Source organism: Amblyraja radiata, chromosome 15 (assembly GCF_010909765.2).
Source record: "Amblyraja radiata isolate CabotCenter1 chromosome 15, sAmbRad1.1.pri, whole genome shotgun sequence".
Lineage (NCBI taxonomy): Eukaryota > Metazoa > Chordata > Chondrichthyes > Rajiformes > Rajidae > Amblyraja > Amblyraja radiata.
In genome coordinates, this window is record NC_045970.1 from 49,979,135 (window position 1) to 50,006,518 (window position 27,384).

The 27,384-nt window shown below is 47.9% G+C and overlaps 2 protein-coding genes and 1 long non-coding RNA gene across 5 annotated transcripts in view; all 3 read left to right on the forward strand.

Moving 5' to 3' along the window:
• Positions 1 to 27,384, forward strand: part of LOC116981376 (interferon-induced protein with tetratricopeptide repeats 5-like) — a 65,393-nt gene that overhangs the window by 19,015 nt on the left and 18,994 nt on the right. Inside the window, exon 1 of one of the 2 annotated variants that reach the window (XM_033034407.1) lies at positions 24,297 to 24,344. The exons of the other annotated variant lie outside the window; for it this stretch is intronic. Within the exon in view, the coding sequence (XP_032890298.1) occupies positions 24,340 to 24,344 (5 nt within the window). The 5' untranslated portion in view covers positions 24,297 to 24,339. Of the gene's footprint in view, positions 1 to 24,296; positions 24,345 to 27,384 lie in introns of those variants that run through there. 2 annotated transcript variants of the gene reach the window in all.
• On the forward strand, positions 6,509 to 12,883 carry LOC116981384. Its single transcript, XR_004414221.1, has 3 exons — positions 6,509 to 6,544; positions 12,698 to 12,703; positions 12,872 to 12,883. It is a non-coding gene; the product is annotated as an uncharacterized LOC116981384 (long non-coding RNA).
• Positions 10,614 to 14,027, forward strand: LOC116981378 (interferon-induced protein with tetratricopeptide repeats 5-like). Of its 2 annotated transcripts, none has more exons than XM_033034409.1 (2): positions 10,614 to 11,795; positions 13,535 to 14,027. In XM_033034409.1, the coding sequence occupies exon 1, from the start codon at positions 10,648 to 10,650 to the stop codon at positions 11,770 to 11,772; it is 1,125 nt and encodes a 374-aa protein (XP_032890300.1). In that variant the 5' UTR covers positions 10,614 to 10,647; the 3' UTR covers positions 11,773 to 11,795; positions 13,535 to 14,027. The 2 variants fall into 2 exon arrangements, with proteins under 2 accessions (XP_032890300.1, XP_032890301.1); XM_033034410.1 differs by lacking the exon at positions 13,535 to 14,027 and adding an exon at positions 12,105 to 12,187 and having other exon boundaries at positions 10,614 to 11,682.

Genomic DNA, 27,384 nt, shown 5'->3' on the forward strand with positions numbered 1-27,384 from the left:
CAGATGAACAAGGTTGGGTAGGTACATGGCCGTCCGAAGGGGGGGTGCGTTGGGTGCGATCGCACCCCCTTTTTTTACCCCCAAAGTCACCAAAAAAAAAAAAGAGACGGAAAAAAATTCGGAATAAAATAATCAGCGTCTCCACTTTGGAGACGGCCCGTTCTCTGTTCTCCCGTCCCCGGCGGGAGTGGTCGAATCTGAACCCAACGGCTGTAACCCCAACACCAGACGTCGCTGCCGCGGAGCCTGCCTCCCCCCGCCGCCGGGGCCCAACCATCTTCCCCCCACACCACCCCCGATGACCCCCGCTGGGCCCACGCCACCCCTGCTGGGCTCATGCCACCCCCGCTGGGCCCACGCCACCTTGTTGACCCCCGCTGGGTCCACGCCACCCTTGTTGACCCCCGCTGGGCCCACGCCACCCCCGCTGGGCTCACGCCACCCCCGCTGGGCCCACGCCACCCTTGTTGACCCCCGCTGGGCCCACGCCACCCCCGCTGGGCCCACGCCACCCCCGCTGGGCTCACGCCACCCCCGCTGGGTCCACGCCACCCTTGTTGACCCCCGCTGGGTCCACGCCACCCCCGCTGGGCCCACGCCACACCCCGCTGGGCCCACGCCACCCCCGCTGGGTCCACACCACCCCTGCTGGGTCCACGCCACCCTTGTTGACCCCCGCTGGGCCCACTCCACCCCCGCTGGGTCCACGCCACCCCCGCTGACCCCCGCTGGGTTTACGCCACCCCCGCTGGGCCCACGCCACCCTTGTTGACCCCCGCTGGGCCCACGCCACCCCCGCTGGGTCTACGCCACCCCCGCTGGGTCCACGCCACCCTTGTTGACCCCCGCTGGGTCCACGCCACCCCCGCTGACCCTCGCTGGGTTTACGCCACCCCCGCTGGGCCCACGCTACCCCGGCTGGGCCCACGCCACCCTTGCTGTGCCCACGACATCCCTGCTGTTTTAGGTAGGTTTTAGAGCTATTATATTTACTCTTCCATATGAATAATATTAAACAATTGGAACTGCTTTCTTTTCCTTGATAACAATACTGAAAAATATGAATTCCATAGTTTGTGACATAAATACACATTTTAATGGGATCATTATATACAGATGTAATATTTCCATTTTGAGATCGGGGGGAGGTGGGGGCTGGGGGCTAATATGCGTCAAGCTAATAGCTTGATTGTTAAAGAGTTAAAAGATAGCCTAATCGATAAAGAGCTGAGAAGAGGAATCAGAGCTGCCAAGGAAAGGTACTCTGAGAAGTTGAGGAGCAAGTTCTCAGCTAATGACTCTTCTTCAGTTTGGAAGGGCATGCAAGAAATCACCAGCTATAAGAGGAAAGCCCACCGCTCTTTGGACAATCGTCAGCTGACGAACGACCTGAATGAGTTTTACTGCAGGCTTGAAAATCAGAAACGTAACCCTGGTACCCCTTCCCCAACAAACTCAGCCAGACCCCAGTCTGCAAAGAATGGACCCTGCACCCTCTCCTTCCCATTCACCACTTCACACCTACTTAAGGCAAGACACCAGTATGAAAAGAGTGGACCCTTTCCCACCCCAACCAACACTTCACACCCACTCACAACCTGACCTCAGTCTGCAAAGACTGGGCCCTTCTACACCCACCCACTCCAATCACCACTTCACACCCAATGACTGCACCTCCACAGACACCTCTGTCAAGCTTCTCAAGTTTGCGGATGACACAACCCTGATTGGACTGATCCAGGATGGGGATCTCTGTACTCTTTTCAGTTTGACATCTTTCCTATAACATGGTGCCCAGAACTGAACACAATATTCTAAATGCGGTTTCACCAACGTCTTATACAACTGCAACATGACCTCCCAACTTCTACTCAATAATCTGACTGATGAGGGCCAAAGTGCCAAAATACTTTTTGACCACCTGATATACCTGCGACACGACCTTCAAGGAACCATGCAACCATCAACCATTCCTCTGCCCACCTGGCTAATTGATCCAGATCCTACTGCAATCTTTCACAACCATCTTCACTCTCTGCAAAACCACTCACTTCTGTATCATCAGCAAACTTGCTAATCTTGCCCTGTTCTGTGACGTTTCACAGAGTGCTGGAGTAACTCAGCGGGTCAGGCTGAGTATAGAAGTTGGGAGGTCATGTTGCAGTTGCATAAGAAGTTGGTGAGGCCGGATTCAGAGTATTGTGTTCAGTTCTGGGCACCATGTTATAGGAAAGATGTCATCAAACTGGAAAGGGTACAGTGAAGATTTATGAGGATGTTGCCAGGACTAGAGGGCCAGAGCTATAGGGAGAGATTGAGTAGGCTGGGACTCTATTTCATGGAGCACAGGAGGATGAGGGATGATCTAATAGAGGTGTATAAAATCATGATTTGAATAGATATGGTTGAGTCTTTTGCACAGAGTAAGTGAATTGAGGAGCAGAGGACATAAGTTTAAGGTGAAGGGCAAAAGATTTAATAGGAATCTGTGGGGTATGTTTTTCACACAAAGGGTGGTAGGTGTATGGAACAAGCTGCCAGAGGAGGTAGTTGAGGCAGGGACTATCACAACATTTAAGAAACAGTTAGACAGGTACATGGATAGGACAGGTTCGGAGGTATATGGATCAAACGTGGGCAGGTGGGACTGGGCCGAAGGGCCTGTTTCCACACTGTATCACTCTATGACTATCTTTCCCTCTCAAACCCATTCTACTGCCTTCTCCCCATTACCTCTGACACCCGTATCAATCAAGAATCTATCAATCTCCTCCTGAAAAATGTCCATTGACTTGACCTCCACAGTTGTCTGTGGCAATGAATTCCACAGTTCACCACCCTCTGACTTAAGAAATTCCTGCTCATCTCCTTCCTAAAGGAATGTCTTTTAATGTTGAGGTTGTGGCCACTGGTCCTAGACTCACCCACTAGTGGAAACATCCTCTCCAAATCCACTCCATCCAGGTTTTTACCAGGCTGGGACAGACGGCAACAGTTTCACACCGTGTCCCAAAGCTTGTGTCCTGTCCTGCATCACCCAAGGCAGCAGAGATGTTATAGGAGAGGGCAAGCACCGTAACAAAGTAGCTCACGATGGTTTGGGTAACATTCAGGAATGTCTATGCATGTCACATCATGACTATTACTGAAGAACGGTCTTGACCCAAACCATAATCTATACCTTTTCTCGAGAGATGCTGCCTGACCCACTGAGTTACTCCAGCACTCTGTGAAACATTGCCTATTCATATTCTCCGCAGATGCTGCCTGACCCACTGAGTTACTCCAGCACTTTGTGGCTATTTTCCCTTCACCCATCTGCCCAAGCCCACTCTCCCCCCTCCTTTCCTATGTTCCTTTCCACCCATAAACCTCTCTCTGCCTTTACATTTCACTCCTCTTTCAAATCTGCTCTACTTATCTACATTCATTTTCCTTCTTAACATTTTAGTCATAGAATGATGCAGTGTGGAAACAGGCCCTTCAGCCCAACTTGCCCACACCGACCGACATGTCCCATCTAAACTAGTCCCACTCACATGCGTTTGGCCCATATCCATCTAAATCTGTCCTATCCATGTACATGTCCAAATGTCTCTTAAACATTAGGATAGTCCCAGTCTCAACTACCTTCTCTGGCAGCTCGTTACATACACCCAGCACCCTTTGTGTGAAAAAGCTACCTCAGATTCCTGTTAATTTCTGAAATATTGGTCATAAATTCGGTGCAAAAATGCTCCAAAACAAGGCTCAGAATGGATCAGAGAGCATCTAAAACTCCTGGCATAGAGGGACTTCACGCTTCGCGCTCGTGATGTGCGCTGTGCGCACACTATTTCACATTAAGTTTTTTGTAATCCTGTCATGCCACCCCCCGTGCTTCGTACGGGCCTGAGGTAGATGGTTGGATATAAAAATGGAAGGTGTGAGACAGGGTTGAAGAGTTGCAATCCTGGATTAAGTGCAAAGTGTATAGAAATAGTCCACCCTGACCATAAACAAGTGGTTTTGGCGCCGTTTTCAAAGTCCAAGTTGCTTTAGGTGCAGCTGGCCATGAAGGCCCGTTGTCCTGGCGACGTTGCAGGGTGGGCCTGGCCAAGGGAAGGTGTAGGAGTCCTCCACAGCTGCTCCACCGCTATGGGCCGCCTCCGTTCCGTGACAAGTATATGGATGAAGGGGTGCCAGTGGATGTAGTTTATCTAGACTTTCAGAAAGCCTTCGATAAGGTCCCGCACGGGAGACTGGTGACTAAAATTAGAGCACATGGCATTGGGGATAGGGTGTTGACATGGATAGAAAATTGGTTGGCAGACAGGAAGCAAAGAGTAGGAGTGAACGGGTTCTTTTCAGAATGGCAGGCAGTGGCGAGTGGAGTGTCGCAAGGCTCTGTGTTGGGGCCGCAACTGTTTACCATATATATTAATGATTTGGAAGAGGGAATGAGGAGCAACACTAGCAAGTTTGCGGGTGACACAAAGCTGGGTGGCAGTGTGAACTGTGAAAAGGATGCTAGGAGGTTGCAGGGTGACCTGGACAGGTCGAGTGATATGTTAGATGTGTGGCAGATGCAGTATAATATAGATAAATGGGAAGTTATCCACTTTGGCGGCAAAAACAAGGGGGCAGATTATTATCTCAATGGAGTTAGGTTAGGTAAGGGGGAGGTGCAGCGAGACCTGGGTGTCCTTGAAAGTTGGCTTACAGGTACAGCAGGCAGTGAAGAACGCTAATGGAATGTTGGCCTTCATAACAAGAGGATTTCAGTATAGGAGTAAAGAGGTTCTTCTGCAGTTGTATAGGGCTCTGGTGAGACCACATCTGGAGTATTGTGTACAGTTTTGGTCTCCTAATTTGAAGAAGGACATCCATGTGATTGTGGCAGTGCAGCGTAGGTTATTGATACGGGACGATCGGCCATGATCACAATGAATGGCGGTGCTGGCTCAAAGGGCCGAATGGCCTCCTCCTGCACCTATTTTCTATGTTTCTATGTTTCTATTTGATCGTGACTACGGGTGCTGTCTGTACAGAATTTGTACATTCTCTGTATGACCACATATTCCGGTTTCTCCCACATCCGAAAGTGTAGGTTTGTACGTTAATTGACTTCTGTAAATTGTCCCTGGCGTGTAGGATAGAACTGGTGTCTGGTAGATTGCTGGTCAGTGTGGACTTGGTGGGCCAAAGGGCCTGTTTCCATATATATGTTTTACGTATTTATCTTAATTTAATTGAACCATATACTTGGTTGAATATGTGGCATTATTTTCATCTTGTTTCTATAGTCAAGTGGGGTGATCCCCCCCCCCCCCTCCCACACCCTCCCACCCCCCCCCCCCCCCCCACCCCTCCCCACACCCACACCCTCCCCCCCACCCTCGGTCACTGCACTCCCTCGGGCTTGATCATTGCACTCCCTCGCAATTTCTCACTCTCAACTCTCACCCAATGTTGGCAGCCCAGCATTATTATCATCATTATTATTATTATTATTAATTCTAATATTAACTCTTGAGATGTGGTTATAATTTGTACGTGTTGGGATGAAAAATTGAAGTGAATGTTTGCCCGCATTTGTCTGTAAATCCAACATCACTGGTTTGGGATTTGAGCCAAGGTTTTTCAGTTTCACAACTAGGCTGCACAGAGAAAAGGTAAGACTTGATTGTTTCAGTTTCCAGTTTCAGTTTCATTTCCACTTTCAGGGATGAACTATCTGGACTCATCCCAATTTATTTATTTAGCGAATGCAAAGTCCTTTAGCCAATCAATGGACTATAAAAACACCGGCCACTGCCTCTGTTCCAGCCAGTTCTTGGAAGGAAGACCGAATCCTGAACAGCAGCATGAGGTAAGGAACATCTTCACTCTGCACAGTGATATCGGAGATCAGGACCTTCTCAAGGCACTGACGCCGACACTAGGTGGATGATTAGAGAAGCTTAGTTTTCAGTCTTTAGAGATACAGCGCGGAAACAGCACCTCCGGCTCACCGAGTCCGCCCCGACCAGCGATCCCCGCACAAAAACACTATCCTGCACACACTGGGGACAATTTACATTGATACCAAGCCAATTAACCTACAAACCTGTACGTCTTTGGGGTGTGGGAGGAAACCGAAGATCTCGGAGGGAACCCACGCAGGTCTCGGGGAGAACGTACAGACAAGCGCCCGTAGTCAGGATCGAACCCGGGTCTCTGGTGCTGAAAGGCAATAGCTCTACCGCTGCGCCACCCCGCCACCCGTTAGGAGTTGAGAGGTCATGTTACACTTATATAAGACATTGGTCGAGCCATATTTAGTGTTCAATTTTGGGCACCGTGTTATAGGAAAGATGTTGCCAAGCTGGAAAGGGTGCAGAGAAAGGTTGCAAGGACTCGAGGGTCTGAACTATAGAGAGAGGTTGATCAGGCTGGAACTTTATTCCTTGGAGTGCAGGAGGATGTGAGGTGATCTTATAGAGGTGTTTACAATCATGAGAGGAACGATCTGGTAAACACAGCAAGGGTAACGGAATCGATAACCAGAGGACATTTGTTTAAGGTGAGGGGGGAGGGAACAGGTTTGATAGGATCCTGAGGGGGAGCTTTTTTTACACAAAGTATGGTCGTTAAATGGAATAAGCTGCCAGAGGCAGTTTTGGCAGGTACTATCACAACATTTAAAAATCATTATATAGGTTTAGGGGCAATAGGTGCAGGAGTAACCCATTCGGCCATTTGAGCCAGCACCACCATTCAATGTGATCATGGCTGATCATCCCCAATCAGTACCCCGTTCCTGCCTTCTCCCCATAATCCCCTGACTCCGCTGTCTTTAAGAGCCCTGTCTAGCTCTCTCTTGAAAGTATCCAGAGAACCTGCTTCCACCACCCTCTGAGGCAGGGAATTCCATAGACTCACAACTTTCTGTGTGAAAAAATGTTCCTCATCTCCATTCTAAATGGCTTACCCCTTATTCTTAAACTGTGGCCCCTGGTTCTGGACTCCCCCAATATCGGTTTAGAGGGATACGGGCCAAACAAGGGCACGTGGGACTAGTGTAGATGGGGCATGTTGGCCATCGTGGGCAAGTTGGGACGAGGGGCCTGTTTCCATGCTGTGTGATTCTATGACGATGATTACTGGATCGGTCATATTTGATGTCTCTGAATCGGTGAGCATGTTTGGGAAGGGTGATCATGTGGGGTCAGGGTTTCTAATCCATTCCAGCAGTAATTATTCAGGAAAAGGGACCAAGGTCTGGCAATGGATCTACGAATGGAACATATTTTAAGACTTTATTCCATGGAGCGCATGAGGATGAGGGGTAATCTTATAGGGGTGTATAAGATCATGAGAGTAAGGGACTCAAGAACCAGAGGCCATAGGTTTAAAATGAGGGGGAGGGGGGGGGGGGGGGGGGGGGGGGAAATTAATTAGGGACATGAGGGGCAACTTTTTTACAGAAGGGGTGGTGGGTGTATGGAACAAGCTGCCGGAGGAGATAGTTGAGGTACTTTCGCGATGTTTAAAAAACATTTACACAGGTACATAAACAGGGCAGGTTTAATGGGTTTATGGGGAAAAATCAGGAGAATGGCACTGAGGGGGAAATATAGATCAGACATGATTGAATGGTGTAGTAGACATGATGGGCCAAATAGAAACATAGAAAATAGGTGCAGGAGTAGGCCATTCGGCCCTTCGAGCCTGCACTGCCATTCAATATGATCATGGCTGATCATCCAACTTAGTATCCTGTACCTGCCTTCTCTCCATACCCCCTGATACCTTTAGCCACAAGGGCCACATCTATCTCCCTCTTAAATATATCCAATGAACTGGCCTCAACTACCTTCTGTGGCAGAGAATTCCAGAGATTCACCACTCTCTGTGTGAAAAATGTTTTTCCCATCTCGGTCCTAAAAGATTTCCCCCTTATCCTTAAACTGTGACCCCTTGTTCTGGACTTCCCCAACATCGGGAACAATCTTCCTGCATCTAGCCTGTCCAACCCCTTAAGAAATGGCCTAATTCTACACTATGATCTATGAACTTACGATTAATTCTACATTGGTCTAGTTTAGGGATTCAGCGCGGAAACAGGCCCTTCCGCCCACCGGGTCCACAGCGACCAGCGATCACCCCGTACACTCACACTATCCGACGCAACCCAGGGACAATTTGCAATATTTACCAATGCGAATTCAAACTACAAACCTGTACGTCTTTGGCGTGGCAAAGACAGGACTTGAGACAGAGGGTGCGGTCACAGGAAGCAGTAAAGTGTGATGAAAGATGACAGAAACTGGACTGATATTGGGTTGAGTGCAGGAGTTGAAGGAAGACCCTCCTCACCTCCCCCCTGACTGTCCTGTCTGAAGAAGGGTCTTGACCCGAAACATAGAAAATAGGTGCAGGAGTAGGCCATTCGGCCCTTCGAGACAGCACCGCCATTCAATATGATCATGGCTGATCATCCAAAATCATTACCCCGTTCCCCCTTTTTCCCCATATCCCCTGATTCCATTAGCCTTAAGAGCTAAATCTAACTCTCTCTTGAAAACATCCAGTGAATTGGCCTCCACTGTCTTCTGTCAGATTCACTACTCTCTGGGTGAATAGGTTTTTCCTCATCTTAGTCCGAAATGACCTACCCCTTATTCTTAAACTGTGACCCCTGGTTCTGGACTCCCCCAACATCGGGAACATTTTTCCTGCATCTAGCCTGTCCAATCCTTTAAGAATTGCATATGTTTCTATGATACCCTCTCATCCTTCTAAATTCTAGTGAATACAAGCCCAGTTGACCCATTCTTTCATCATATGCCAGGCCCGCTATCCCGGGGATTAACCTGGTGAACCTACTCTGCACTCCAGTCACTGCTTTCCAAATGCGCTGTTATAACATTTTTAATAATCAACTCCAGCATGTTGGCCAGTTGGAGGCCACACCTTGTGTATTGTGTGCAATTTTGGTCTCCTAATTTGAGGATTGACATTCTTGCTTTTGAGGGAGTGCACCAGGTTCACCAGGTTAATTCCCGGGATGGCGGGACTGACAAAGAATGGATCAACTGGCATGTATTCACTGGAATTTAGAAGGATGAGAGGTGATCTTATAGAAACATATAAGATTATAAAGGGTTTGGACACGCCAGAGGCAGGAAACATGTTCCCGATGTTGGGGGAGTCCTGAACCAGAGGCCACAGTTTAAGAAGAAGGGATAAGACATTTAGAACGGAGATGAGGAAACATTTTTTCACAAAGAGAGTTGTGAGTTTGTGGAATTCTCTGCCTCGGAGGGCGGTTCTCAGGAGAGAGCTAGATAGGGCTCTTAAAGATAGCGGAACGGGGTACTGATTGTGGATGATCAGCCTAGATCACATTGAATGGCGATGCTGGCTCGAAGGGCCGAATGGCCTTCTCCTGCACTTATTGTCTATTACATTGGTTCCCACCCCCCTGCCCTGTTAGTTTAAACGTGGCCTTTCTACACTCTCTTTCCCGTTGGCTGCACGCATGCACTTGCACGTTGTTGTCCCCACCCCCCCCCCCCCCACTGTATAGTTTAAACCCACCCGTGCAGCACTAGCAAAGCTGCCTGCCAGAATGCGGTCCCCCTCCAATTAAGGTGCAACCCGTCCCTGTTATCCAGGTCACCCCTGCCCCAGAAGAGATCCCAGTGATCTAGAAATCTAAATCCCTGCCTCCTGCACCGACTCCTCTGCCAGCCGCTGTTCCTTCCTACACATTAAGGAAGACCTTCTTGAGCTGTAGAACTTGATGTGATTGCGTGATGAGATGACCGGTGAGCAGCCATCTTGGCCGGATAGCCATCTTGGCCAGGTCCGGGGCAAACCGACATGGAGGTCCCCCACCCTCCCACCACTGAACAAGCGACCGGACCTCCTCCTCCGTACCGGGAAACCTAAGAGCGCGGGGCTGAAATGCAGCTAAAACGTGAGGAGCTTTTTTTGCTTTGTGCTAATCATTCAGCAGAATGTCTATACATGATTACAGCCAAGCTGTCCACGGTGCACAGATCCAGGATAAAGGGAGTAACGTTTAGTCCAAGGTAAAGTCCGATAAAAGATAGACCGATGAGGTAGCTGAAAGGTCGGGACCGCTCTCTAGTTGGTGATAGGATGGTTCAGTTGCCTGATAACTGCTTGGAAGAAACTGTCCCTGAATCTGGAGGTGTGCGTTTTCACACTTCTGTGCCTCTTGCCCGTTGGGTGAGGGTAGAAGAGGGAGTGACCAGGGAGCGACTCATCCTTGATTATGCCTGACCCACTGAGTTACTCCAGCTTTTTGTGTGTTGTCCCATTGATCACCTTGTGCTCTCTTGCAGCGACACACTGAGGGAGTCCTTGTTGGTGAAGCTCGGCCAGCTTCAGTGCCACTTCACGTGGGGCCCACAGATGGACGACAGTGACCTGGACGACGTGAAGCAGAGGTTGCAGGATTCGATTATCATCGGCGGGAAGCACCAAGGCGTGCCGCACAACCAGCTGGCTTACATCAACTACCTGCAGGGCAACTGCGAAGAAGCTCTCCGTGACTTAGAGGAGGCGGAGAGACGTCTGAGGGAGATCCATGGGGATGGATTTGAGAGGAGGAACATCGTCACCCATGGCAACCGGGCCTGGTTGCATTACCACATGGGGCAACTCAGCGAGGCCCAGTCCTACCTCGACAAGCTGGAGGTGATGTGTGGCCCTCTCACACAGGGCCCGCACGTCAAGGCAATGGTGCCCGAGGTGTTGGGGGAGAAGGGGTGGTCTTTGCTGAGTTCCCGCTCACGGTGCTGCGAGGAGGCGAAGGAATGTTTCGCCAGGGCTCTGGAGGAAGATCCCGACAACACGGAGTGGAACATGGGCTACGCCACCGCTCTGTACCGTCTGGAATCGATTTCCGCGATCCCGGAAAACCCAGAAGTGAGTCAGTCGGTGAGACAGCTGAGACGGGTGCTGGAGCTCGATCCGGGTGAATCTGTGGCCAGGGTGATGTTGGCCCTCGGGCTCCAAGAGTTCCAGCAAAAGGCAGAAGCGAATGAATTGGTTGAAGAAGCGTTGCGGACAAGCCCAGATTCTCCATTTATGCTCCGCTATGCAGCAAAGTTTTACAGAATACAGCGCAATGTTGATAAAGCGATAGAGCTGTTGAAGAAAGCCTTAGAATTCACTCTGCACTCTCCCTTCTTGCACCATCAAATAGGTATGTGTTACAGGAACAAGCTATTTTCTCTGCTTCAATATCCAAGCATTGGAGACCCAGGCGTGAAGGCTGAGTTGATCAGCCATTGCAAGCACCATTTTGGAACGGCATTTGAACTGAAGCCATCGTATGTATTTGCAAAGCTGGATTTTGCCAGGATCTGCTTAATGAATGATGAATCAGACAAAGCGGTGGAGATATACAACGACCTCCGGAGTTTAGAGGATGTTGCTCCAGATAATAAGCAGGCAATAGAGTTACAGCTTGGATTGTATGAACTGTATCACACCAAATCTGAATCAAACGCCATCCACCATTTTATGGAAGGCCTTAAAATCCAGCGCGGCACGAAATATTGGAAAATTTGTTACACTAAGTTGGAGAAGATTGCAAGAAGGCAAATTAACAGGAACCCGGACAACAGCAGAGCCTGGGGTATCCTGGGGTTTCTTCACCGAGAAGCCGGGGAGAATTCTGAAGCTGTTGAATGCTATGAAAAGGCCTTGCGGTTTGATCATGGCAACGATGAATATCTCAGCGCTCTTCGTGAATTGCGCCCTTCTACTTAGGCTGGAGATACCAGGACCAGGAGGTAAGGGCGAGAAAGGTCCTTCCTCAACCATTCCTCACTGGAACATAGAACGTAACACAGTACAGCGCAGGAACAGGCCCTTCGGCCCACGATGTCTGTGCAGAACACGATGCCAAGACCAAATCCTATCTGCCACCATTCCCTGTATATCCATTGGCCCATCCAAAAGTCTGTCAAATGCCACAATCGTGCCTCAACCACCACTCACGGCAGCAAGTTCCGGGCACACACAGCCCTCTGTGTAAAAATAACATGCCCCGCACATCTCCTGTAGCTAATACCCTCTAGTCCAGGAACCTCCTCTGCACCCTTTCCAAAGCCTCCACATCCTTACAGCAATGGGACGCCCTGAACTACATGTGATACTCCAAATTAACTCCAAATGACCAAAGTCTGATAAAGCTGCATCATGCCTCCCTGACTGATACAAAAGTTAGTGGTTTTGCAGATAGTGAAGATGGTTGTGAAAGATTGCAGCAGGATCGGGATCGATTGGCCAGGCAGTCGGAGGAATGGTTGATGGAATTTAATACAGAGAAGTGTGAGGTGTTGCATTTTTGGACGTTGAACAAGGGCAGGACCTACACAGTAAATGGTAGGCCTCTGGGTAGTGTTGTAGAGCAGAGGGATCTCAGAGTACAGGTGCATGGTTCCTTGAAGGTCGAGTCGCAGGTAGATAAGGTGGTCAAAAAGGCTTTTGGCACTTTGGCCTTCATCAGTCAGAGTATTGAGTATAGAAGTTGGGAGGTCATGTTGCAGTTGTATAAGACGTTGGTGAGTCCGCATTTAGAATATTGTGTTCAGGTCTGGGCACCGAGTTACAGGATAGATATTGTCAAGTTTGTCAGGGTTCAGAAAAGATTCACGAGGATGTTGCCAGGACCTGAGGGTGTGAGCTATAGGGAGAGGTTGAGTAGGCTGGGTCTCTACTCCATGGAGCGCAGGAGGATGAGGAGAGATCTTATCGGGGTATACAAAATCATGGGAGAAATAGATCAGGTAGTTGCACAGAGTGGTTTGCCCGAAGTAGGGGAATCGAGGAGCAGGCGACATAGGTTCAAGGTGAAGGGGAAAAGAGTTAATAGGAATCTGAGGTGTAACTTTTTCACACAAAGGGTGGTGGATGTATGGAACATGCTGCCAGAGGAATTAGTTGAGGCTGGGACTATCCCATCGTTTAAGAAACAGTTAGACAGGTACATGGATAGGACAGGTTTGGAGGGATATGGACCAAGCGAAGGCAAGTGGGACTAGTGTAGCTGGGACATTGTTGAGTGGTGTGGGCAACTTACGCCGAAGGGCCTGTTCCCACACTGTATCACTCTATGACTTATACTCAATGCTTGGACCTATGAAGGCAAGCATAGTATATAGTGACAGACACAAATAGCTGGAAAACTCAGCGGGTCAGGCAGCATCTCTGGAGAAAATTAATAGGTGACATTTCGGCTAAAGACCCTTCTTCAGAACTGAAACGTCACCTATTCCTTCTCTCCAGAGATGCTGCCTGACCCGCTGAGTCACCCCAGACTTTTGTGTCTATCCTCGGTGTAAACCAGCATCTGCACTTTCCTTCCTCATCTTACCGTACGCCTTCTTCACCACTCGATCTACTTGTGCGGCCACTTTCAGGGCGTTGTGGAGTTGGATGCCATGATTATTACAGAGTCTGACCAAGCTTGTGTGCGGTGCCTTAATAGAGACACTTGAATTGACATTTTGTTGATGATCTTCTGCAGGTTTGGTGCCCGTTTCTCTGACTGATCTACAGTGATCCCATCTCTCAACAAACCTTCACATTCAACCAGAGGTGGATCAGAGCTGCGTTGTGGAGGACGTGATGCCATTTCACGTGCGTCCGATGCGATGGTCAGAATAGAGGCACCAGCAGTGATTTCCCAGCCCGTTACTCAATGGTCACAAATTCACCTGGACGTTAATTGTTTGTCCACTAAATTCTGGAATTAAAAGTTTAGGATTAAGTTTATTGTTGCCACGTGTACTAAGATACACTGAAAATCTTTGTTTTGCTTCCTATCCAAACGGATCAGAGAATACTGTACATAAGTACAGCCGTTAAACTCAAGTACAATAGATAGAGCAAAGGGGAGATTAGTTCAGTTTAGTTCATGGTCACGTGTACTGTTAAAGGTTTAGGATTAAGGTTTATGTTCATTATTGTCACGTATACCGGGGACAATGCAGAGCTTTGTGTTGCATGCTATCGAAATATATCAGAGGCTTAAGGTGAGGTGGGGGGGGGGGAGTTAATGAGAACCTGAGGGGTGCAAAACTATAACAGAGGGAGTTAGAACTGATTTTTGTGTGAGAAGCACCATCGATGATGTGCAATCTGATTTAGTTTCTAGGATATAATGCCGACAATTACGAGTTTCAACTTTTTTGTTTAAAGCGTTATGAACATTGGGGCACATTTCATGATCAATATTGTTTAACATTCTGTAATATCAGAGTTTGTGCATTAAAGTAATTAATAAATCACTCATAAAATGCGACAATTCTAGTGCATCATTACGCGTCAACGGTGCAGTCTAAGTGGTTTTCTTGGTCGACACTAAGGTGAACAGGATCAGCTCCAGGGGATTCAAGGGGCTACACGGTTGGGTAGCGGTAATGTTGCTGCCTTACAGCGCCAGAGACCCGGGTTCGATCCTGACTACGGGTGCTGACTGTACGGAGTTTGCACGTTCTCTCAGTGACCGTGTGGGTTTTCTCTGGGTGCTCCGGTTTCCTCCCACACTCCAAAGTCATACAGGGTTGTAGGTTAATTGGCTTTGATATGACGTAAAATAGTAAGATTAAACGAGAACTTACCAGTTTGAAGTTTGATCTGTATTTTATGAGGAGTTACGATGAGGGATTACGTGGAGAACCCGCTCAGTGGGCAGGTGCGGCATACTTCCAAGCAGCGGTGTGGAATCACAGATAGACACAGTTATTTGAAGTAAACATAGTAAAGATAAGGAGACATCAATTTATTAGTTTGATCCATATAATGAGGGTGGGAGTGGAGGGCACGTAATCCCTCATCGTAACTCCTCATAAAATACAGATCAAACTTCAAACTGGTAAGCTCTCGTTTAATCTTACTATTTTACTTTGGAGTCACGTGAGTGACTACGTGAAGATTTCAAAGCTCTGTGATTTCAAACCGTGTAACAGTTTCATTTCACTCACTGCCGAAGTTCTTGAGGGAGGAAGTGTTATCGTAATCAACCAATGAGTCTATTTGTAGAAAAACACAATGGTATTTTTTAAACATTAACAACAACAAAGAATTAAGTTGCTCCCCTGGGCTTAAATTAAATATTTGCAGTTCGTAAATCTTTACTGCAAATAAACCAGGTTTTGCCAACGGCTTATTATAAAATTTCTGAACGGTCTTTTCCCCCCCACCATCCTGCTGTAGCCAGGATGTGGTCTATAGGCATGTCCATTTTTTCGCCGTCGACATGGATGCTGCCCTGGTGGAATAAAATTTGTACATGTTAGTGTTTATCCCAGCAGTTTCTAGCACCTGCTTGAGCCATCTCGCAATGGTTTGGCTCGTCACCCGACCATAAGGTTTTTGTGACTGACCCACAAGGCTTTTCATTTCCCTCGAATATTTTGGTTGTGTCTATGTAGGATAGTAGGTGGGTCATGGCACATAACCGTGGTTCTGGTGGGTACGCCACGACTGGATTAGGTGTTCCTGGTCTGCTCTGTTTGATCAGTCGCTGGATAACGACAGATCTGGTCTGGAGCTGTGATCATGTTGTCCAGTCGCAATAGGTGTAGTGACTGAACCCTCTGAGCGGATACAAGTGCCATCAACATGAGCGTCTTTAGTGTAGCTTGCTCGAGGCCGAGGGATCTGGCTGGTGGCCATTCCCTGAGATATGTCAGGACCACACTGATATCCCAAATATGGGTATACCTGGGCTTAGGGCTTGATATTGTAAATGCCCTTCATCAGTTTTAAAACCAGTGGATGGGATCCCATCGCCTGTTGTCCTGGCGCTGGTTTGAGATAAGCAGAAAGAGCACTCTGCGCTGTGTTGATGGCACTGTAGCTGATCCCTACATCGTGGTGTAGATAGGCCAGGAACTCCAGTATGTTGGTGGCTGTGGCTGTTGCGTATGTTGTCCCTGTTTCCTGGCAGTACTTCTCCCTTTTTTGATGCTGGTTAAGTACTGTTCGAAGGGATGCCGACATGGTGGTGTCGGTTTGTTTGGACAATCCCAGTTCCAGGTAAGGTCTGTTCAAACTTGCAACCCAGGCGTTTAATTTTCTCATGGCATGGGTGTTTAGCTTACCTGGTAGGTAAGTAGCTGATAGCCAAATATGTCTTTCGACACACCATTGCCAAATCATGTTGACCAATTTGTCGCATGATAATGATTTTATGCCACCCATATGGTTAATATAGCCATCACCGTAGTATTTATCAATTTGTAACCGAACATGCAAGTGCTGCATATTAGATACATATGCTTTTAAACGATAAAAGGCGCCCAACATTTCTAGATAGTTAATGCCCAGTGTAAGTAGTAATGATGACTCTAGGTTAGTCCATCTACCACCTGTGCTGGATATGGAGTTAGTCGCTCCCCAGCCTTGAGCACTGGCATCTGTTTGAATAACTAAAGTAGGGTTAGTGATAAAGATAGGGCTGAAACTATGCCAAACGTTTTCTGCCCACCACTGTAGCTCTGATATTGCTTCAGTGGGTAATTTCATGACACGATCATAGTGACCTGTATGCCGTTTTATTGCCTGTACCTTTGCTCTTTGTAAATTTTTGATAGTGCAAAGGTCCGAATTGTGTAGCCGGAAATGCTGCTACCATTTCCCCAATTACTCTTGCTACTTGTCGAATAGTTGGTCGCTCGTTGACCATTAAATTGTTGCATGATTGTGCTAATTCAACCATTTTTGCCTTTGGCAAGGTACCAGTCATATGGACTGAGTTAATTGTGAAGCCCAGGTAGTCCATGATAGTGGATGGCTTCAACTTAGATTTATCTGGATGTAGGACGAACCCCAGAGTTTCGAGGAGCTGTTTTGTAGCTGATACTGCGGCCACAGCCAATTCCATTGTTTTCCCTACTATCAGAATATCATCCAGATATGTCAGTGTCGGGCTACATACAGAAGTGCATGGAGGACGTCACTATCATCAGGAACATCACAACCCGGGCCAACCACAAACCTTGGATTACTGCAGAGGTGCGTGCCATGCTGAAAGCACGAAATGCGGCTTTTAAATCTGGTGATTTGGGAGCTCTGAGAACAGCGAGAGCCAACCTCAACCGCGAAATTAAGAAAGCAAAGCGCGCCCACGGACAGAAAATCCAGGGTTTCTTCCAGGATGATACCAACACCAGGAACATGTGGGAAGGCATCCGGGCCATAACAAACTACAAGGCCCCTCAGATGTCTTGTAAGGATGACACAGACTTTCTAAATGAACTAAATAATCATTTCGGCAGGTTTGAGGCACTGAACACCACTACAATGAGGAAATTAGAGCCTCAACCAGGAGAACAGACACTGTCTTTTGAAACTGCTGAAGTCCGCAAAATCCTGGAGGGTATTGACCAGCGAAAGGCAGCCAGACCGGATAACATACCGGGGCGTCTGCTTAGGGGATGTGCCGACCAGCTGGCTCTGGTTCTGACAGACATTTTTAACATCTCCCTGAACCAGGCCATTGTTCCATCATGTTTCAAGACAGCCACCATCATACCAGTTCCCAAAAAGTCTACAATAACCTGCCTGAATGATTACCGCCCCGTAGCACTCACACCAATAATAATGAAGTGCTTTGAGAGGCTTATTAAGCAGCACATGGTCTCTAAACTCCCCTCCAGTTTTGACCTGTTCCAGTTTGCTTATCGCCCGAACCGCTCCACAGAGGATGCTATTTCCTCTGTAGTCCACCTGAGCCTACAACACCTGGAGGAGAGGAACACCCACGTGCGGATGCTGTTTGTTGATTTCAGCTCAGCATTTAACACGATAATCCCCCAGCATCTGGTGAGCAAACTGGCACCCCTAGGTTTCAATACCATACTATGCAACTGGATCCTGAATTTCCTTTCTGAAAGACCCCAGTCTGTGCGGGTGGGGAAGAACACCTCCTCGGTCATCACACTGAGCACCGGCTCCCCTCAGGGCTGTGTCCTGAGTCCGCTGCTCTTTACATTGATGACACATGACTGTGTCGCCAGGTCCACTACTAACCATATCATCAAATACGCGGATGACACAACAGTAGTGGGCCTCATCCGCAATAACGACGACCAGGCATATAGAGAGGAGGTGGAACAGCTCGTGAGCTGGTGCAGCAGGACCAACCTTCTCCTAAATGTGAACAAAACCAAGGAGATTGTCGTCGATTTCAGAAGGAAAATTCAGCCCAGTCACACTCCACTTTGCATCAACAACTCAGCAGTGGAGCAGGTGAAAAAGATCAAGTTCCTGGGGGTGCATATAACGGACACCTTAAACTGGTCCACAAACATTACATCTCTGGCAAAACGGGCACAGCAGCGGTTGTACTTCCTCCGCAGGTTGAGAAGTTTACACCTCCACCCTCCCATCCTCGACACCTTCTACAGAAGCACAATTGAGTCGGTCATGACCAGCTGCATCTCTACGTGGAGCGGCAGCTGTACAGCTGCGGACTGGAAGTGCCTTCAGAGAGTGGTGAGGACAGCGGAAAAAATCATTGGGACTTCTCTTCCTTCAATCATGGACATGGGGTACAAGCGCTGTCTGATTAGAGCTAAGGGCATTACCAGAGCCCCCACACACCCACAATTCGGACTGTTTATACTGCTTAACTCTGGGAGGAGGTACCGCAGCATGAAGAGCGGGACAACCAGGTTCTGCAACAGCTTCATCCCCCAGGCCATAAGATTACTGAACAATCAACAAAACCGAGGCTAGAACTTTTTAAATATCGACACTTTTAAAAAAAAACTTTTTATATAGATTTATTTTACAGAACCATGCACATGAGGCATTTTTATGGACGCACCTAGCACTTTTACTTTTACTATTTACCTGATTGGAGAGTCAAATGCAACAAAATTTCGTTCAAGGTGCACTGTGTCTAGGTGTATATCTGAATGACAATAAAGTTTTCATTCAGATATGCCATGACAATATGTTTTTGTTTTCTTAGTATTGCCATGGCTGGGTTCAATATTTTGGTGAATAATCTTGGGGCTGAAGTTAGCCCATAGGGCAATACTTTGTACCATCCAGATAAATTTTAGGTATCTGCGATGATCCTTGTATATGGGTACTAGATAGTAAGCATCTTTAAGATCAATGCTTGCCATGAAGTGTCCTTTGGAATTCAGTTGTTTGGCAGTAACAAATGTCTCCATTTTGAAATGTATATACTTAACAAATTTGTTTAGTGATGTTAAGTCAATGATGATGCGACAGCCACCATCTTTTTTGGTTTTAGTAAATATATTCGATACAAATTCCAAAGGTTCATGTTTGGACTTTTCGATGACCCCCTTTGTGATTATTCTCACCAGTTCAGCTTGTCCCTCACGTCTCTATGACGGAGGGAGAAATACCCTTTGGGGCCAATTCTTGAACTGGCGGCGTTTTTTCTGACATGAATTGTATTTTATATCCACTAATGCTGTTGAGTATATACTTGTCACTCGTGACCATACCCCATGCTTCTTTAAACAAGTGTAATCTCCCCCCTGTTAACAAAGCACCCTTATTCTCTATATGCTGGTAGGAACCAGACCCACCTACCTCCATGGTTATTGGCGATTCTGTTTCTTCATTTTCCTGAAGATTTTGTTCTGACGTGCTGGCGATGTTGGGGGGAGGCGCATTTTCCAGAGGGTCCGCTGCGGGCCCTGATCTAAAAAGATCTTTGGGGATAATGTGCGGATCCCAAGCGTTCACCAGTCCCATATTGCGGACGTCGACTGGTGGATGCCGTGGGGTGCTGCCGCTTGGGTATCGGAGGTCTTGGTTTGCTCGTCCCGGGGCCTGCCCTCATTAGGCCGAAGGTTTTGGATGCTTCCTCCATCTCCTTCAGTTTTTTATTGAGATCTTTCCCAAATAGCAGCGCGTCCGTCTCCGCAGCTGGGGCTTTACACAAGCCAGAAAATTTGGGATTGAGGGCAGGTTTTATGATTTCCCTCCGGAGATTGTTGATCTCAAATTGTGTGGTACACATTAATGCCAGCACATCCTGCTGGCAGGTATCCATCTCCGTGGTCTCCACGGAACGAGCAAAGGCTGTGATGGCCGACGTCAGGAGCCTTAGGATCCACTGTAGCTTGAGTTCTTGGGTCCGGATGTGTGACCCCACATGCCCCCAGATTTGGCTGTTGACCCTTTTTACTTTGAGGGCTTCACAGTTTTCTGGTGCTGTGTGTTGTTTCAGCACCTCAGCGAGCACCTTTTCCAGTAATGGTTTATTGGATAGATGGTTGATGCTGGCCGCCATTCTTGGTTCCAGCGGTGCTCCAGCCCGTGGGGTTGCTACAAAGCGGTCCATCACACCCAACAGCTCTTCCTGTTCCTGCACCCCTGGCATACTCCCGAATTCGTCCGCCTGCCCCTGTTCCAGACCAGCCCAGCCCTGGTCACCAATGCTAGCCTCCAGTAATGAGGGAGCAGAGGGCAGTGCATGAAACACTGTGGAGGGGGTGCCTGACCTCCTTCCGCGAGAGCGCTCTTTCTGCGCATCTCGCTGGAGCTGCTCTCCAATGGAGACATGTCCCCGTCCGACGAATCGGACGCCACCGGCCGGATGCCTCTTCGGATGGCTAGACATCCAGCCCGCAGTTCAGGCACTAGGCTGGATTGGGCTCGGCGCGGTGATGGGGATAGCGGAGCGCCCGGTAATTGTTCCTACCGCCTTCTTCTGGAGCTTTTGTGCCTTGTAGTAGCGAGAGCGCCCCTTAAGCAGCGCGTCTCGCAGGCACCTGCTCCGTGAGCCGCTCCAGCGGCTCAGGTGGCTCTCTCTCCCCCCGTGCGGGTGGAGAGACGTCCCGTCCGAAATCGGGAACACCTGCCGGATGCCTCTTCGGGTGGCTATGCATCCAGCCCGCAGCTCAGGTACTAGCGGGCTGGGCTCGGCACGGTGTCGGGGAATAGAGGAACACCGGTTCGTTCCTACCGCCTGTTGCTGCCCCCCCCTCCCCAACGGGAAAACGTTTCTCCTTGAACGGGGGGCAGTTTTGTTCCAGAGCCTTTTTCTCTGCCTGTAAAAACACAAGCAGAAAAAGGCTCACCTGTAAAAGAAACCCGACCTCAGGATACTCACCTGACGGTCCGTTTCATTCTGTAGCGGGAGCGCCTAACTCCCGTTGCAGCCGCTGTTGCACTGCTGGCATAATGCCGCGCCTGCGCACTGAGCGGGTTCTCCACGTAGTCACTCACATGACTCCGAAGTAAAATTGTCCCTAGTGTGTAGGATAGTGTTAGTGCGCTAGGACTCGGTCGGCCGAAGGGCCTGTTTCCGCGCCGTATCTCTAAAGTCTAAAACTTGCACTTCAGCCTTGAGCCGATATTAATAAAGTTTACGCTTGTTCAATGATTCTTTATTGTCACGTGTACCGAGGTACAATGAAAACATTTTTTTTGCATACAGCCCAGCAAGGTATTACTATATATATAAGGCCAATCCTGGATTAAGTACAAAGTGTACAGAAATAGTCCACTGAGACCATTTACAAGAGTCGCCAGGGTTTTGGCGCCATTTTTCAAAGTCCCTGTTGCTTTAAGAGCAGCAGGTCATAAAGGCCCGTTGATAGGTATGTGCAGAAAGGAACTGCAGATGCTGGTTGACACCAAAGGTAGGCACAAAGTACTGGAGTAACTCAGCGGGTCAGGCAGCACATCTGTAGAAAAAGGATGGCTGACGTTATAGGTCAGAATCCTGCTTCAGACTGAAAGTATAGTGGAGTCAAGTCAAGTCACATTTATTTATATAGCACATTTAAAAAACAACTCTCGTTGGCCAAAGTGCTTTACATTTGTTATAAGAATAGCACAACAAAACAGACTGCATACATATATACATGTAGCCCTCACTCAGAGGACGTCAGGAAAGGCTTGGGAGTATAGATAAGTCTTTAGTCTTGACTTAAAAGAGTCGATGGAGGGGGCAGTTCTGATGGGAAAGGGGATGCTGTTCCACAGTCTAGGGGCTGCAACCGCAAAGGCACGGTCGCCCCTGAGCTTATGCCTAGACCGTGGGATATTCAGCAACCCCAAGTCGGCCGATCTGAGGGGCCTGGAGGTGGTGGTGGGTGAGAAGACTTTTTATGTAGGTGGGGGCAAGCCCATTGAGGGCTTTGTAGACATGGAGGAGTATCTTGAAGTTTAGACGGAACCGCACAAGGAGCGAGTGGAGAGAGGCCAGGATGTGGTCCCTTTTTCCTGTGCCCGTCAGGAGTCTCGCTGCGGCGTTTTGGACCAGTTGCAGGCGGGACAGGGAAGATTGGCTGATGCCAGTGTAAAGGGAGTTGCAGTCATCTAGGCGGGATGAGAGGAATGTGTGGATGATCTTTTCCAGGTCATCAAACTGGAGGAATTGTTTTATTTTAGCTATCATCTGAAGCTGAAAGAAGCTTTTACCACGGCATTGATTTGTTTGAAACGGCCAGTTATCTGTTCTCCCTTCCACCACTTCTGCTAGTGAATACAAAGTGACAAGTAAATGGATGAAGGGGTGCCAGTGGATGTAGTGTATCTAGACTTTCAGAAAGCCTTCGATAAGGTCCCGCACGGGAGACTGGTGACTAAAATTAGAGCACATTGTATTGGGGGTAGGGTGTTGACATGGATAGAAAATTGGTTGGCAGACAGGAAGCAAAGAGTAGGAGTGAACGGGATATTTTCAGAATGGCAGGCAGTGGCGAGTGGAGTGCCGCAAGGCTCGGTGTTGGGGCCGCAACTGTTTACCATATATATTAATGATTTGGAAGAGGGAATTAGGAGTAACACTAGCAAGTTTGCGGATGACACAAAGCTGGGTGGCAGTGTGAACTGTGAAGAGGATGCTAGGAGGTTGCAGGGTGACCTGGACAGGTCGAGTGAGTGGGCAGATGCGTGGCGGACTTTTGTGCAAAAGACAAACAACCTATAAACACAATCATAACACACATATACCTTTACATAATAAATAATGGAAGGAGAAACGTTCAGTAGAGTTAGTCCCTGGTGAGATAGGCATTTACAGTCCGAATGGCCTCTGGGAAGAAACTCCTTCTCAACCTCTCTGTTCTCACCGCATGGCAACGGAGGCGTTTGCCTGACTGTAGCAGCTGGAACAGTCCGTTGCAGGGGTGGAAGGGGTCTCTCATGATATTGTTGGCTCTGGAGTTGCACCTCCTGATGTATAGTTCCTGCAGGGGGGCAAGTGAAGTTCCCATAGTGCGTTCGGATGAACGCACTGCTCTTTGCAGAGCCTTCTTGTCCTTGGCAGAGCAATTCCCAAACCAGATGGTAATGTTCCCGGACAAGATGCTTTCCACCGCCGCTGCGTAGAAGCACTGGAGGATCCTCGGAGACACTCTGAATTTCCTCAATTGCCTGAGGTGGTAAAGGCGCTGCCTTGCCTTACTCACGAGTGCTGAGGCGTGTGATGCCCATGTCATATCCTCGGAGATGTGGACTCCCAGATATTTAAAACAGTTCACCCTATCCACAGGATCCCCATTTATCCTTAGGTAGTTGAGGCCAAATCACTAGATGGATTTAAGAGAGAGTTAGATAGAGCTCTAGGGGCTAGTGGAGTCAAGGGATATGGGGAGAAGGCAGGCACGGGTTATTGATAGGGGATGAAATCTGTAAATTGTCCCTGGCGTGTAGGATAGAACTGGTGTCTGGTAGATTGCTGGTCAGTGTGGACTTGGTGGGCCAAAGGGCCTGTTTCCATATATATGTTTTACGTATTTATCTTAATTTAATTGAACCATATACTTGGTTGAATATGTGGCATTATTTTCGTCTTGTTTCTATAGTCAAAGTGGGGCGACCCCCCCCCCCCCCTCCCACACCCTCCCCCCACCCACCCAGGTCACTGCACTCCCTCGGGCTTGATCATTGCACTCCCTCACAATTTCTCACTCTCAACTCTCACCCAATGTTGGCAGCCCAGCATTATTATCATCATTATTAATATTATTAATCCGAATATTAACTCTTGAGACGTGGTTATAATTTGTACGTGTAGGGATGAAAAATTGAAGTGAATGTTTGCCCGCACTTGTCTGTAAATCCAACATCACTGGTTTGGGATTTGAACCAAGGTTTTTCAGTTTCACAACTAGGCTGCACAGAGAAAAGGTAAGACTTGGTTGTTTCAGTTTCCAGTTTCAGTTTCATTTCCACTTTCAGGGATGAACTATCTGGACTCATCCCAATTTATTTATTTAGCGAATGCAAAGTCCTTTAGCCAATCAATGGACTATAAAAACACCGGCCACTGCCTCTGGTCCAGCCAGTTCTTGGAAGGAAGACCGAATCCTGAACAGCAGCATGAGGTAAGGGACATCTTCACTCTGCACATAGATATCGGAGATCAGGACCTTCTCAAGGCACTGACGCCGACACTAGGTGCATGAGTAGAGAAGCTTAGTTTTCAGTCTTTAGAGATACAGCGCGGAAACAGCACCTCCGGCTCACCGAGTCCGCCCTGACCAGTGATCCCCGCACAAAAACACTATCTGGCACACACTGGCAACAATTTACATTGATACCAAGCCAATTAACCTACAAACCTGTACGTCTTTGGGGTGTGGGAGGAAACCGAAGATCTCGGAGGAAACTCATGCAGGTCACGGGGAGAACGTACAGACAAGCGCCCGTAGTCAGGATCGAACCCGGGTCTCTGGTGCTGAAAGGCAATAGCTCTACCGCTGCGCCAAACCGCCGCCTGTTAGGAGTTGAGAGGTCATGTTACACTTATATAAGACATTGGTCGAGCCACATTTAGAGTATCGTGTTCAATTTTGGGCACCGTGTTATAGGAAAGATGTTGTCAAGCTGTAAAGGGTGCAGAGAAAGGTTGCAAGGACTCGAGGGTCTGAACTATAGAGAGAGGTTGATCAGGCTGGAACTTTATTCCTTGGAGTGCAGGAGGATGTGAGGTGATCTTGTGACGGAAATCAAGGAATTGTAGCTTTGGAGGTGATTCATTCTCTCAAAGTTAGACATCCTGACAGATTGCCTCTCGCAAACCGCAGAAAAACGTATTTAGCTGACAAAGCAGACGTGCAGTTAATTAGTGAAAATAAGTCAGCTGCTTTACAAAGTAAACATGACCTTTGAAGCTATTTTGAGCTACGTTAATGAAACAAAGGACTAGTCACGAGGAGCCATCCTAATTGAGCAATATAAATACTAGTGCTTTTCAAGCCTTCAGGAAGACGGCGGCAGCAGCTTTCGACAGGGGTCTTAAGGAACATAACTACCTAGAGTAGTTCTTCCATGCTACACTCCTAGAGAGGTAGTGAAGGCAAGTCCTGATACAGGCAACCTAGTGTTATATTTGTATTTACCCCGTACGGCTACCCTGCTCTCTGATATAGTCTCCTAGAGGGGCTGAGGCTCGGTAAAAGTCGGGGATCTTTTTAACTAAAAAAGTGTGTTAAATTCACAGTGCTTTTAAACACTGTTTGTTAGGCTTCATACGGACATCTGAACGGTAAGATTTTTGATATATACACGTACTGTATGTAGAGTAAGGATGTGCGTATGAATTGTACCAACTGCTTGATTTATTATACCTTTGACAAATTGAATAAAAACCATTGTTTGATTAAATTCAGTCAACGCCCTATCGTCATCTTACTACTTATAGTGTAGCAATAATATATAGGATATAAGTAAATGCGAGGAGCAACATTTAACACTTAATAGCTTTTAAATTCCCGAGACGTCGACACGTATCAACGGCGAACGACCGACGACCCAGACCGGAAATAAGGTATTAGTTTATCTTTTGCGCTTTCTATAATGAATACGGTCTTAGTTCTATTGACATAACTAACCGGTATACAAGGAAAAAGGACTAGTCAAGATCCCGGAAAAAGGGGGAGTTAGTCTTAGTATTCTAGTGGGTTCCTTGTCAGGATCTAGGATAATTGTATAGAAATCTGTAGCAATTGGCGCCCAACGTGGGGCTCTTTGGAGTTAATTTGAAGAGCCTCACTAAAAATCCTAAACTGCCTATAAGTAGGTAAGAAAATAGGTACACAGCCGTTAAAATAGGTAAAACAGAAGTATAAGGACCTCGAAGAAATCAGTACTGAGTCTAGAGTTTAAAAGTCGATAAAAAGACTCTTTAGATAAACCGGGGATGGCTGCTCCAGCCTCTCACCCTGCTGCATGGCGAGACCTGCATGCTCAGGCAGATCGAATAAACGGATGGGGAAACCAAAGATTTGTAGTCCCAGACGGAGGAGATTTTCATGCAGAAATAGCCGACCACAATGGGAATGCAGCCCCTGCTCCAGTCATGACTGTATATGGCCCATGCACGGTAAAAAGTTTTAATGAAACCTTCCCTGATTTTCCTAAAGAAAACAGAGCGGCTATTAAATATTTAGTCCAGAAATTCGATAGAATAGAAAACATGACCAGACCTTTGACACCTGAAGATAGAAGGCATCTGTTGGGAAATCTGGGTGCGCCTTGTCTGGTATTAGATGTAGCACACACCGGAAGTCTGACCGATGTGCTTAGACAAGCTCACGTCCTTTGCTATGGCATAGGACTAAGAGAAGCCTCTCTCCCAATAATAAAAAGTCTATTGTCAGGCACCATTAATTTAGTCAGATGCTTACAAGTAGCAGTTTTCTTGGGGTTAGACTGGGACCGCTGTAAAAGACATTTGTTTGATCTCATACTCGATCCGGCAGTAAGTGAAAGAGTACGGGGTCGGGTGAGAAACCGCCAACCCCTAGACAATCCTTTTGAGATATTCGGTACTGCTTTAGGAGAATGTGCCACTGACCGAGATGTTTGCATAGGCGAGCTTTTGAAAAAGGCTGATCAAGGGGGAGAAATCTCCCGTAAATCAGCAGGAGTAATTCCAAAAAAGGAAAAAACCCGATCATCTGACACAACCACTTCCACCAGCCAAGCCACTCCTCAAAGGGATGGACGAGGCAGAGGAAGAAGAGGGAGTGGACGACTGAGAGGGCATACACAGTATAGAGAAGCAGCACAAGGATCACCCAGGAGATCAGACCAGAGAGATTATCAAAATTATCGCCAGGATCAGGGTAGGCAACAGGATAGAGAATATGATCCAAGGGATAGATGTGATCAAAGAGATCAAAGAGATCAAAGAGATCAAAGAGACGGAGGCGGTTACCCGCAACAGAGAGGTTATATTTTAAGACCTAGAAATCAAGATGGGTATGCACAAACTTCAGGTAGAGGTAGGGCCCGAGCTGAGGGAGAAACCAGCTACCAAAGGGATAATAGACCGAGAGGTAGAGGAACACAAAACAAACCTCACAATGTGGGAATAAACAGGGCATTCCACAGTCCCGAGGAACAAGAGCCCAGGGAAGG